The 14,533-nt window shown below is 39.9% G+C and overlaps 1 protein-coding gene across 2 annotated transcripts in view; it reads right to left on the bottom strand.

Moving 5' to 3' along the window:
- The window catches only part of KIF16B (kinesin family member 16B), a 385,768-nt gene extending 373,475 nt beyond the window's left edge, over positions 1–12,293 (bottom strand). For both annotated transcript variants that reach the window (XM_006894757.1, XM_006894756.1), the window contains exons 1-3: positions 12,231–12,293; positions 8,874–8,987; positions 2,521–2,637 (exon numbers count right to left, since the gene is read on the bottom strand). In XM_006894757.1, coding sequence (XP_006894819.1) covers positions 2,521–2,637; positions 8,874–8,987; positions 12,231–12,266 — 267 coding nt within the window. In that variant the 5' untranslated portion in view covers positions 12,267–12,293. The remainder of the gene's footprint in view (positions 1–2,520; positions 2,638–8,873; positions 8,988–12,230) is intronic.
- Positions 12,294–14,533: the final 2,240 nt, after the last annotated feature.

A 14,533-nucleotide genomic window follows, 5' to 3' on the forward strand; every position in this document is an offset into this window, starting at 1 on the left:
GTTCCAGTCGCCCATTATTATCAATGCATCTTGATTGCATGTTCGATCCATCTCTGCCTGTAAGAGTTGGTAGAAATCATCTATTTCTTCTTCTTTGGCTCTGGTTGTTGGTGCATATATCTGGATGATAGTAGTGTTCACTGGACTTCCTTGTAAGCGTATGGATATAATCCTATCACTCACAATGTTGTACTTCAAAAATCTAAACATTCAGATTAAGACGGACTAGGAAGAAGGATTGGCCATCCACTTCTGAAATGGCAGGCCTCTGAAAACCCTATGTACAACCCAACACACGTAGACGAACAGAAAGGGCAACCTAGGTAGAACTGTCAAGCATGCAAATACAAAGGAAGAGGAACAGTTGTAAGCAGACACTAGTGATTGGAACATGGAATCTGAGAACCATGAATGTAGGAAAATTAGAAATTGTTAAGAAAGAAATGGAACGCATAAATATTGGCATGCTAGGCATTGGAGAGATGAGATGGACTGGCATGGGGCATTTAGAGTCAGACACATACTTTTAGGACAGAACATTTTAACTTTAAGGGGACATGCTAACATTTACTATCTAACCCAAATCTTTTGTTCTGCTAAATCAACATTTACATAGGAATGTCTTCCTTATACTTTCACCAGGTACACTTAATAGGGTTTTCTCTGATTGCATGCTCTAAATCCAAGCAACCCTCGATTTAGTTAGTTAACCCATACATCTGAAAATATAATCTGAAATACTGCATCTACAAAGATCTCTCCTCTTTTAATACACTATTTCCACAGACCACCAAACTTAAGCATAATACAGTGTCTGCTGAAAGGAATGCTTACAACCCTCTGACAGTATCTCTACATCAACACATCACAATCTTCAAAGGGCTGAACTGAGCTTTCATAATCACCAAAATTCCACTGCTATCAAGCTGGTTCCAACTCAAAGCAGTAGGACAGAGCTCTGAGACCCTAACCCTTTCAAGAGCAGCCTACTTCATCTTTCCTTTGTGAAGCAGCCAGTGGATTCACGCCACTGACCTTTGGCTAGCAGTATAATGGCTAGCCTACCATGCCAGGAGGGTACCTTTCACCTTGTTGTCGTTAAGTGCCTTTGAGTCAAGTATGACTCAGTGACCCTATGAACAACAGATCTGAACCCTGTCCTGTCCTGCACCATCCTTACCACCCTGGACACATCTGAATCAGTCCACTGTTGCAGACACTACACCAATCTATCTTTTTGAGGGTCTTCTTCCCCTTCGTTGACCTTTTCTACCCTTCCAAGTATGATGTCCTTTTCCAAGGAATCATCTCCCCTGACAAAATGTCCAAAAATGTGAGGTAAAACATCACCAATTTTGCCTTCAACATTCTGGCTACACTTTACTAAAAACAAATGTATTTGTTCTTGCTGACTTAGCGGTAAGGACTTATGTTGTCAGCCAAAGATACTTGGATCAAATCCACCAGATGCTCCACAGGACAAAGAGCGGCAAACCTCCACTACACACACACACACACACACACACACACACACACACACACACACACACACACGAGATTTACTGCCTCTGAAGACCTGCTATAAGGTCAGCTGTAAATTGATTTCAACCCGACAGTACATAACAATTTCACTATGATACAGTATAACAAAAAGAGTACATATTACCTAAATTTGGAGAAATTCCAGGAAGAGATAAATAGTTCCTCTAATAACGTCTTTGTAGCCCTGATGCTAAGTGGTAAGGAGTAGCACTGACAACCTTAAGGCAAGCAGTTTGAGCCCACCATCTGCTCTGCAAGAGAAAGACGGGCCATCTCTTTCCGTGCACTGCCTCTGAGGAACTGTGAGTCAGTTCCAACTTGACAGCACATAACAACAACATCTAGTTTTACTCTTTCATATTTTGGAACAAAGAGAATATTAATGCATATCCACTTAAAAAACTTAACTTGTAAGTTCTACATACTATATTTTGTGGTTTTGTGTGGCACGCATATGCATATGTATTAATTTTATATATAAATGATATTAACTCTAAGCTTTTTATGTATTTGATGAATTTATGCAGTACTTTTCAACTAAAGATTGAGATTATCTTTTTTTATTCTTGGAGGAAAAACATTTTCAATAATTTTTGGGGGTCTTTTTTTGGGAGGGAATAATTTTAAAGTGAACAGAGTTCAGTAATTCTATACACGTTTTGTGTTGACAGAAAATAGGAATAAATTACTTGTGGGCCCAGAACACTTTTTTTAAATAAGATTATAAGGCCTTTGAAAACAGAAAATGAACTGGAACTTGCATCTATTATTCATGTCTATAAACTTAAAACTATTTCTAATTTTAAAATCTCTCCAAGGAAATTTATTTTCAGTTATTACTGAGTTTTATCTTATTATACTAAAGAATAGTAAGAACATGAAAATGAAGTTTGCAAGGACCAACTAGATAAAAGATAATTTTGTCAGGGCAAAGAGAGATAATGAGAAATGTTCTCCCACACAGGCTCGACAACGTACAGAATTTCCCATCATCGTGTATGACTTTCCAGATCCAGTTTGCCCATAAGCAAAGACACAAGCATTATAACCTTCAAATGCTGATTTCACAACATCGGTGCCAAGGGTTTCGAAAACCTGAAAGCAAAAAAGAATAAAAACACACACAGATAAAAGATACAATTAGCCTGACTTTTTATAAAATCCCACTCAGTGTTAACAATACTCTTGAACACTACCCTTTATCTCTTAAAGATTATATTACTACCAATAAATATACAGAACTTGGAATATACACTATAGTTTTTGATCAAAAGTAAAATTTTTAGCAAGGAAACAGCCACCTCATCCTCTTATTTAAATCTGCAAAAAAAAGTTCCTGAAATATAAAAATGGAAAGAAGGCAACGTAGCAATCGTGTCTAGAAGCAAAAATTATTTTTAAAGTCTGATTTACCATTTCAGTATTATGGAAATTTATAAGCCTATTCATCCTGTCAGAGAGTTCTGGTGGCCTAGTATTGATACAGAGTTATGCTGACAACCCAAAGGCAGGTGGTTCAAATCTACCAGCTGCTCCACAAAAAAAGACTGATAATCATATCCCATGCAATTTAAAGCTTCTGAAAACACTTGAAGGGTCAGCTGTGAGTTGGTTCCAACCATATAGGTACATAAAAGCAACAACACTAATTTTTTTAAATACTAGTTTATTTACAAAATTCAAATACATTGTTCTTCAAACCAGATCCTTCCCATTTCCCTCACCTCCCCACCAATCAAACTGTATGATCCTATGATTACTCCTCCATCTCCACGCATCCTCACCCATTATTTTATCAGCACATCAGAACTTAACCTGCAGAGCGTGAAGCAGCAGCCAGAAACTACAGCCCAAACCAAGACCATCATTTTAAGAGTTTCTTTAGTTATCAACATAAACTTCCTATTTCTGAATGCTCACAAAGTGCTAACAAGTAGAAATGGGGCAGATTTGATGGCTAAGTCACCCCACCCCAGATACCAGAGTAAAGGGAACAAGGGAGACATCTGTGTGGAGCCTGGAATTGCACCTAAATCCAGGTCAGCTGCACCAGACAATTCTATCACGACAGTTTGAGGCGTGAAAGTGCCCAAATTTCACAGGAGCAACTGTAACTGGAAAGGAGGTAAGTCAGGATGTGTGTTCACCCTGGTTATGTGAGGCAGGAAAGGAAACTAATTACAACTTTTTTATAGCAAGAAGCTGCACTGCAGTCCCAAAGGCATGAGGTTTGAAGCCACCAGCTGCTCTGCGGGAAAAGGATGGGCAATCTCCCATGCAATTAACTGCCTCTGAAAACCCGCCCGAGGGTCAGCTATGGGTTGGTTCCAATTCAATGGTACACAACAACAACAGCAGCTCTCAAAAGCCTTAACATAGAAAACCAAGTCCAGTTACTGTCAATCAGTCTAGAGCATGTATCACAAACATTAACATCACCTAAGTGACTTGACGGCACTTAACAACAACAGGAAGCACCTGAAAGCGCCAATGGCCAAACTCCTGTCTGACCCCCATGTGGTCCAGATGAATTAAGCAAGAACATAACAGGTTGTAAATTATGGAACAGAATTTTTTTTAATAATTTTAATGAACATTTACAGAGAATTTGGATTTCCATTCATTCATTGCTGCACTTGTCTCCCCACCCAGCCCTCTCCCCCAGCCCCCCAGTTCACTCCTCTCTTTCAAAAGTAAAAGAAAGACTCCCTCCCTCCCTCCCCAGGTCATTTCAAATGCCTCAAGGCACTGAAGCCTGCTCAGGAGTAAAATAATGGAGGAGATTCCACCTTGAAGGTAGATTCCTGGTAGAGCCAGACTGAGATCAACAGTAGAGAGATAAAGGGTGGCTTGGTAGTAAGGAGATCTGCTGCCAACCTGAAGGCACATGGTTCAAATCCACCAGCTGCTCTGCAGGAGAAGAATGGGCAATCTCCACCCACATGATTAGCTGCTTTTGAAAACCAGCTGGAGGGTCAGCAGTGATTGAGTCAATGGCACACAGTAACCACCCTGCAGCCAGGACTGGGGTCTGCTTTGCAAAGCAGAGCACCACCCCAGTCAGAATAGCAAAATTTAACAGAACCACAAGCAACAAATGCTGGCAAGGTTATGGAGAAACTGGGACCCTTATTCATTGTTGGTGGGAGTGTAAAATGGTGCAAGCACTGTGGAAAGTGGTATGGCACTTTCTCAAAAAGTTGCAAATAGAGATACCATTTGACCCAGCAATTCCACTACTGGGAATATACCCTAAAGAGACCATAACTGACATCCAAGCAGATATATGCACACCCATGTTCATTGCAGCTTTGTTCACAATAGTAATGAGTTGGAAACAACCTAAGTGCCCATCAATAAACGAATGGATAGAGAAGATGTGGTATATTCACACAATGGAATACTATGGGGCTTTGAAAAACAAGGAACTCATGCAATATTATTCAAAATGAGTGACCCTGGAGCACATTATGCTGAGTGAAATATCTCAGAGCAGAGCACCTCCACCAGCAGGGCTGAGGAACACGGCCTTCAGCTCTCCAGCCCTAAGCCATCCTCACAATCACTGGCATGTCCAACTGTGTCTGTGATGTCAATCCATCTTACTGAGGGTTTTCTTTGCCCTCGCTGGCCCACTCCTTCACCAAACATCCAGCCCTAACCTTTCCAGGGACTAACCTTTCCTGAAGTGTCCAAGGCAAGCAAATCCGATAATATTGTGTTGAATCTATAAAGTTAACTGGTTAATTTTTGAAAGTAGATGGACAGGCCTTTCTTCCTAGTCTGTCCTAGTCTGCAGGCTCCACTAAAACCTGTCCCCATGAGTGACCTTGCTGGTATTTAAATACGAGCGGCACAGCTCTCAGCCTCACAAATACCACAGGCCAACAAATGGACAGACGAAAGGGAAATAGACCAGGTGCAGGTGAGAGTAAAACTCTCATAAAGAAAACATGCCGGCGAGCTCTGGTGGCCTAGTGGCAGGAAACTGCACTGCAATCCCATAGATGCTCGGTTCAAATCCACCAGATGCTCTGCTGAAGAAGGAGGAACAATCGCCTCCTGTACCAGTCAGATCCAATTTGACGGTACACACATAAAATAAAAAAAAAAAAATTTAAAAAAGAAAACATGCCACGTTCTGCTAAAGACCTTAAAACAGAGTGCATGTGATTTGCAGAGTGTTGCCTGCTTCCATTTTTGACATTAAAGACCAGAATCGAGCTTAGACCCTTGTCTGAAAATGGTTCATCCACTCAGCGAAGTTCTAAGGAGTGCCCAGCGTGCTGGCCCTTCTGTGACACAACGTTCTGCTTCCCCTTAGCCAGACTTGCCCTCAGCACAGCCCTCTGTTTCCAAAAGTCCTCAAATTCAGGCAAAGCAGGGGAAAAATCTAGCTGTTCATGAGGTAACATAGAGGCCATCCCAACTCTTCATTCAGTCTCTGCTAACAATATTCTGAAGGTTGCTCCAGTGAATGGATTTTTCCTAACAAATTCCCTGGTGCCCATAACTTCATACTTACTCCCAATAATGCCAAAATCTGGACTCCAATATCTAGCATATTCTATTCTACACCAGAATCCTAGTTACCAACATTGACTAACTCTGTCACCTCAACACCAAAGCCATTTTTACAGATTTACGAATTCATTCATTCGGGACGGGTACCCTCCCTGCTTGCCATTTAAACAGACCCTACCTTTTCTCTCATACCCTTATGACTTACCAGTCACAACCACCAATGCATACAGCAGCAGCATTTCTTGCTATCACATGAACTAGAACAAGTTACTTAAACTCCCTGCGACTCTCAGACAAAAGCAGAGCAGAGCTGGAATTTACCACATTTGGTTCTTGTGAAAGTTAAATGGGATGGTAACACATGAATAGCAACTAGAGCTGCTGACACCAATGGGAACAAAAGCAATACAGGTACCTCGTCCCTCTCCCAGGCCCTCTTTAATGTCACTCTAGGTGCATCAGTCCTTCCTCATTTCCAAATTCACTGCTGCTATCCCTTTCTATCTATCACTGATCTTTGACTCAACAATTCTTGTATATAGTCACTCCAGTCCTCTACTTTGAAAAAACAACTAAAAAAATCACTGCCAAAGCATTGGTTCTGACTCACAGAGGCTGTCCATCATGTTTCCAAGGCTGAAAATGAAAACAGGAGACTGCCCATCTTTCTCCCATAAAGTCTCTGGGTTAACAGCACAACTCACACAAAGTTGTGGCACAGTGATACAACTCTGAACACCTCTTCTAAATTTACAGCCTATCTTAACACTAACACTTGCACTGCCTCAGAGGGAAGCTGGTGTCCTCCATCAGCCAACTTCTAAACCAACTACATCCAGCCTTCACCTATGTCAAGGAACATGCAAGTCACCTGGGAATCTTGCAGAAAGGTAGATTCTGAGTCTGGAGGTCTAGAATAGGTCTTGAGAGTGTATTTCTAATCAGCTCCCAGGCGATACTGCTGCTACTGGTCTGTGGCTACACTTCAGATGCAAGGAACTAGAAAATAATGTTCTACTTTTTATGTTGTACTTTGAAAGATGCCACTATGTAGATTCCAGCCTGGAGTAAGCAGGACAAGAATACTTATCTTACCCACGAAAACCTAAAAAAAAGAACAAATACCTCTTTCAAAACCACACAGAAGCTGTTAAGAAGGCATGAAATGCTAGAGGAGGTGGTCTGGAAATAGGCTTCTGCTGTTGGCTTCTGTCCATTCTGCTGTGGAAACACCTTCTGCACAGGACATCAATGCAAGCGTGAATAAGAAAAACAATTCCTTCCACCTAAGCCATGGCTTATCAGTTATACAGAAATACCAACGTGGGAAACAGACTTCAAGAGAGCCTAGATGAGCTTGTACAGTCTCAACAGATCACCCCCCAACTTGCTCTTCAAGTTCTTCTTCAGTTTGATAAGGGTATCAGTTCAGCATTGGCTCAGAGAGTCAGAAAGAGAGTCAATTTCTGGGGCTCTTTAAATACGTACAGATTCTGCGGTAATGTGTTTACTTTTGTTTTGAATGATGTTGAATTCAGAGAGCTGACAGAGCTTATTAAAGTGGATAAAGTGAAAATTGTAGCCTGTGATGGTAAACAGCACTGCCTCCAATACTAGAGAATGAATGGGGAGAATTGGCTTCTTTATGCCATCCTCTGTTATTACTCTTGGCTTTCTGAAGAGAAACTTAGAAGAGACTTTTTTAATTTATTCTAGCACTGCGGAAATGACTCCATTGTGCTGTGCCGTCAGAGAAAAGCTCGTAACTCTGTAGCCCCTCCCATTCACTTATTATGCAGCATGAAGAAAACCAATTTTTTAATAACAAATCAAAAGTTGTTACCTTCCTATAAATATTCTTTAATAAATGAATTTTAAGACATAAAAAAAGGAAGGCATAAAAAGGCCATCCTCAAACACTGAGAGAAATACTCATCTTTCTGTTCATTAAATGTCAACATCAGTATCTCAATGACCTCCTGAGAAGGAGTTCTTATTTGCTGTGCCATATTTGGATTTTAGACCATAAAAGCTTAAGGGGATGGTTTCCTGGACAAATTCATCATAATTCTAGGTTCTGAAAGGATTCTGAACACTTGTGAAACCTTCAGTGAGGGGCAATGTGACTTGAGGTTTACATCTACCTCCTAAAGGCAGACTTTTAATGTGCTTCAGAGCTCACAGGTAAGGAGTGTAACAACCCCACCTCCCAGAAGGCTGCATAGTGGAGTGGACTTGGGGGGGAGGGGTTGTAAAACAATAAAAAGAATTTTTCTTTTACTTTTCAAAGAGAAGAGTGTACTGGGGAGGAGGGGTGGGCAGGGAGAAAAGGCCAACAATGAATGAATGGAAATCCAAAGTCTCTGTAAATTTTCACTAAAATTAATTTTAAAAAGATTTAAAAAAAAATAAAAAATGTACATTTGCATAGCTCTGTCAAACAGTAGCCACATCCACCTTTTGAAGTAAATTAGAAATATAATCATCATGCTCAGAAATGTTAAAAAATTCTTCAGGGTCTGGGTTCATCAAAGGCTAAATAAAGATATATGTCGTTGTGTACCGTAGAGGCAGAATCCACCCAAAGCTGACACTCCGGCAGGTTTTCAGAGGCAGTTAATCACATGGGAGGTGATAGCCCATTCTCCTCTCATGAAAGATATATGGTCCACTGTAATAATCAGGATATTAAGTTCAAAGGACAAACTTTATAAAAATTTCCAAGATAATTCAAAGAGTTTCAGGATAGGCATGTTTTTTTCCCCATATGAAAATAAACAGAAGTAAAAATTTGGAAAATGTCATACCATTTCTTGAGAAACATAATGTGGACTTTTTGTATCAGCAGAATAAAAAGAAAAGTCATAAGTGAAGGTCTTGGTTCTTTCTCTTCCTGAGTCTCCAGTTCCTCCTTCCGGTATCTAGAGAGAAATGATTATGATGTTAGAAAAATTAAAAGACAGTAATAATAAAGAATATTGTTATTTTACCAGTGATTAATTTGAGGGGGAAAATGGCTCCTCCTAGAAAATGTATAAAGATAAACATTTTTCGTATTTGTAACCCATATCCTGACAGTCCATGGTATGTTCAACACTCTTCTCCAGCACCACAACTCAAAGGCATTGACTCTTCTTCTGTTATCTTTAGTTACTGTCCAGCTCTCTGATGCATAGTAAGTAACTGCAAAGACGATGGCCTGGGTCAACTGTACCTCAGTTTGTAGACTGACATCATTGCTCCACAGGACTCTGGAAAGATCTCTGAGAGCAGACTTCTGGAATGCAATTCCTCTTTTGCTTTCCTGACTGCTAGTGCCAAGAGTGTTGACTGTGGAGCCTAGCAAGCTGAAATTATTAAAAATCTCAATCTCTTCTCTATCTATCATGGTGTCAATTGGCCCAGTGGTGAAAATCTTTGCATTCTTGATGTTACGCTTCAAGCCATATTGAAGACTTTGACCTTCTGCAGCAAATGCATCCAGTCCTCCTCAATTTCAACAATCAAAGTTGTATCATCTGCATAACACAGGTTGACACTGAGTCTTCCGCTAATCCTGATGTGACACTCCTCTTCCTAAAGTCCAGTCTCTCAAATGATCTGTTCCACATACAGATTGAAAAGGTATGGCAACTCAATGGCACATAACAACAACAACCTAGAACTCATCTAAAAAGAATTTCATTTCTACACAAAACTTCCCTAAAAACTGAAACAAAACTTAAAGCTCCTGTGATAGTCTTAGAGAAATCCAATATTCCAATCACATCTTATTATTTCCATCTCCAGTAACCTTTCTATTTCTTCTACCTGAAATCACCACAACTGAGCTTTGGACAACTCTTCATTCATTGCTATCAAGTCAGTTCAACTCAGAGCAACACTACAGTACAGAGTAGCAACAGCCTCATAGAGTTTCCAACACTGCAAATACTTATGGAAGCAAATTGATACATTTTTTCCTATGGAGCAACTGGTGAGTTCAAACTAATGACATTTTGATTATCAGTCAAGGTCTTTAACCTTATGCAAACATGAAAGATGAAAGAACTGTGGTGAGTGAAGAAGGCCTCAAGTTAAAAGAAAAGAGAATCTCAAAGGAAGCCCATCAAGTGATACATAGTGCTGTTCAACTGGAAGGCTGGGACATTCCAAAACTCCTATCTTGATCAAGTGCACTATTTTGAAGCTAAGCCATGAAAAAAACAGAAATTCACTGCTCAGAAATAGGCAAGTTCTTGACCAGTCATTGTTACGTACTATTGAGCTGAATAAAACTCATAGGGACCCTATGAACAGTAGATCTGGACCCTGTCGTATCCTGTGCAATTCTCACAATCTCTGATACCCTTGAGCCCACTGCTGCAGTCACTGTGTCAATTCACCTGGATAAGGGTCTTGTTCTCTTTCACCATCCTCCTACTTGATGTTCCTCTCCAAGGAATAGCCATTCCAAGTAACATGCCCAATTATGTGAGACAAAGCTTTATCATCTTTGCCTCCAAGGAACACTTTGGATGTATCTTCTCCAAGACATATCTGTTCGTTCTTTTGCCAGTCCGTGGAATATTCAGTACTCTTCTCCAACAATGCAGTTTAAAAGCATGAATTCTTCTTCTGTCATCCTTAGTCACTGTCCAGCTCTCAGATGCATAGCAAGTGATTGAAAAAACTATGGCCCAATACAGGGGCACCTTAGAACTCAAACTAACATAACTGCTCCTCAATAATCTGGAGAGGTCCCTGACTACAGACTTTCTCAGTGCACTATTTTTCCTGATCTCCCGACTGCCAGGACCAAGAGTCCTGACTGTTGATCCAAGTTAGATGACATCATTGACAGTTTCCATCTTTTTCCATCTATCAGGATGTTGCCTACAGATGTGGTAACAATTGTTTTCTTTTTCATTTCTGTTTTCTTAATGCCGAGATGAAACCCATATTGAAGGCTGCTATCTTTGATCTTCTACAACTAGTGCTTCAAGCAAGCTCCTCACTTTCAGCAAGGTGGTATCACCCACATAACGTAGGTTAGCGATGTGTCTTCCTTAATCTTGATGCCACATTCTTCTTTATAGAGTCTAGCTTCTCAAAGGCCTCAAAGAAGGTAATGATAAGTATCAAAGGCAAATAGGTCTGAGTTCCTCTGTGATTTCCCTTCTAATCATTCTACTCCTTGTTTTCCACCTAATTAAAATGTATTCAAAGACTTAAACAAATTTGATGACCAACTAAACAAATAAAATTATTTAAATATAGGAAGAAGCATTTGTCATATTAACAAATTTATTGTCTATTTTTTTTCCTTCATTACCTAAATTTTTTTATAATGCCAAGTCTATAGCAATGGGGTTATATATGTCGAAGATGATGAGGATGTCACAGGCTAAGACAGGGTTCGTGTTTCTAGGAGTCAAGCTCAACTCAACGGCTCGAGGACACCTAACAACAACATTACATAATTTACAAAACACTAGGATTATAATTAAAAATGGAGTTCATTATGAAACCAGCTCTTTAAATACTCAACAGAATATAGTCAATAACTAGGGAGCTCTGATGGCCTAGTGGCAAGAGACTGTGGCATACAGTTCAAATCCACCAGATGTTCCACAGAGGAAGGATTGACAATCTGCTTCTGTGCAATTAAATGTCTCTGAAAACCCTCTGGAGGGTCAGCTATGTATGGATTGGTTCACACTCAACAGCACAGAGCAATCTCAACAGTCAATAACTAGGCTAAAGATCATTCCACTATTTGAATAAAAGATAAAAATGATCCACCAGTGGTTCCTCAGGAGAAAGATGGGCAACCTCCTTCAATGTGGTTCATACCCTCTAAAAACCTGGAGGATCTGTTACAAGTCAGTTTCAACTCAACAACAGTGAGTGGGTTTTAAGTTAGGACTGTATTCATGAGCTCACATAGCACAGCCAGAGTGCGGGTCTTGCCTCCAGATGAAATGAAACCAGGAATGGCAAAATTAACAGGAGATGAACCCTTCTGCTTTATAACTAGGCCCAAGTCAGTAACAAATTGACTTGGCAAACTGAAATGAGCAGAGTGTGTAAATGGCAGGCATGATTTATTACCCGTAAGTCATTCCAACAGTGAAATAAACAAGGAGCCTCTCGGACTAAAACAAGGGCAAGTCATTACTCACCTTTAAGTTTGTGATTGTTGTTTTGCTTTTCTCCATCTGAATAATGAACTTGGCTTCTAAGTCTTTTTCCCTGCAAAAAAAAAGAAATTAGCATTTGTTAAAAGGAGAGAAAATACTATATAAAACCAAAAGAAAACCGCTTTACTTTTCAATATGGGGATTTGTTTTTAAATGTCATGCAAACAACAATTTCTGGCATTTCTTCTAAATCATAATAAGCATAAAGACACACAAAACAGATGCCACCAAAAATCAATGAATGAAAATGAACCTGCTATGAAAACCTAGAATTTCTAAGTTGTAAAAGAAAAAGTCAGGCAAATTATAAACTGCAGGATTTTTCTAAAATAATACAAACAGTTTAAAAGTATTATATTTTAGGGCATTATGTTTATCGTAGGAGTACGCAATGAGGGTTGCAGAGTGGATTATATTTGGGGCTGGGGTGGGATTGGGGGAGGTGCGGGGGGGGATTGTGTACCAATGAGGGAGTTTTTCTTTTGCTTTTTGAGGAGCAAATGGGGGGGGGTCAGCGGGGAGAAGGGTGCAACAATGAATGAATGGAATTCCAAAATCTCTGTAGATGTTCATTGACATGAAAAATAAATTAAAATATACAAAAAAATACATACAAAAACAAAAAGCATTGCCCTTGAGTCAGAACCAACTAACAGCAAACCCCCCCCCCCACACACACACACACACACTGGGTTTCTGTGGCTAAATCACATGAAAAAGGATTGCTCATCTTTCTCTCACGCAGACTCCGGTGGATTGAAACTGACAGGGAAGCTCAGCCTTTGGATTAGCAGTGTAACTGCCCTATGAACTAGGCCCCCAAAGATATAAAAACACAAGCCACACTCATCTGATAACACTGCAAAAAAGACATTTTATCCAAACCATCTAGGATAGGAACATAGAAACAAAGGAAAAATCTGTTGTTGTTAGATGCTAAGCCAATCAAAATTCATAGTGACCCTATGAATAACAGATTTGAACCCTGCCATCATCTGAAATACTTGAGTCCACTGTTACTACTATTGTGCCAAACCCTAACTTTTCCAAGCATGATGATTTTCTCCAAGGACTGCTCTCTCCTAACAACATGCCTATGTATGTTAGACAAAGTTTTATCATCCTTGCCTCTGAGCAGCACTATTATTTTATGTTCTACAAGACCTATTTATTTATTTTCTGGGGAGCTCATGGGATATTCAATACTGGTCTCCAACACTACAACTCAAAGGCATCCTTCTTCTGTTATCCTTATTCATGTTCTAACTTTCAGATGTATACCAACAATTAACAAGTAAATGATAATTAAGACATTACCTACTGATCCAGTGGTGAGGATTTATGTTTTCTTCAGCTATAATCCATATTGACGGCTGTAGACTCTGATCTTCTGCTATAAGAGTTTCAAGCCCAAGCATGTCATAATCAAGTGCCACTTCTAGAATGCCCAGACCACTGCCCCTCTTCCTACCTTCTTTCCACATGCACTCAGAAACAGCAAGTCCAAAAAATAACAGAAGTAGTAAACAGAAATCCAATGTAGTACAGTTCTCCACAACAAATGACATAACGAATACACACACAGCTGAAGAGACTAAGGATAATCTCCCATACACTTCCATAGAATGATCTCAAGGGTATATTTTTAAAGGGAGAATGCAGGGCGCAGCAGAGCTGAAAGTGAAGGAGGTATGATACGCTTGCTGTAGAAGATCAAAAACTAAAGCCTTCAGTAGGGATTACATATTAACATCAAGAAAACAAAGCTCCTCACCACAAGACCAATAGTCAACACAACAGATGGAGAAAAGACTGAAGCTGTCAATGATTTCATCTTGCTTGGGTCAACAAACAACATCCTTAGTATCAGCAGCCAAGAAATCAGGAGCTATATTGAATTGGGCAAAACTGCCCTCAGAGGCCCCTCCAAAATGCTGAAGAGCAATGGTAGCAGTTTAAAACTAAGGTACAACTGATTCAAGTTATGGTCTTGTCAATCACTTCATATGCATCTGAAATTTGGACAGTAAGAATGGCAAGATTCTCTTTCAATTGGGTATTGGACAAGAATATTGCATAGCCCATAAACTGCCAAAAGGACAAACAAATCTGAGAAAGTGCAGCCAGCATGTACCTTAGAGGCAAAGATGATGAAATTTTGTCTCACATACTTCGGGCATGTTTTCAGGATGGGCCTGTCCTTAGAAAAAGACATCATGCTTGGAAATCTGGAGGGTAAGAGAAAGACAGAACAGCTTCCAACAAGATGGGACTGCCACAGCATA

This window comes from Elephantulus edwardii, unplaced genomic scaffold (genome assembly GCF_000299155.1).
Source record: "Elephantulus edwardii isolate Elephantulus edwardi_28Jun2011 unplaced genomic scaffold, EleEdw1.0 scaffold00150, whole genome shotgun sequence".
Taxonomy (NCBI): Eukaryota; Metazoa; Chordata; class Mammalia; order Macroscelidea; family Macroscelididae; genus Elephantulus; species Elephantulus edwardii.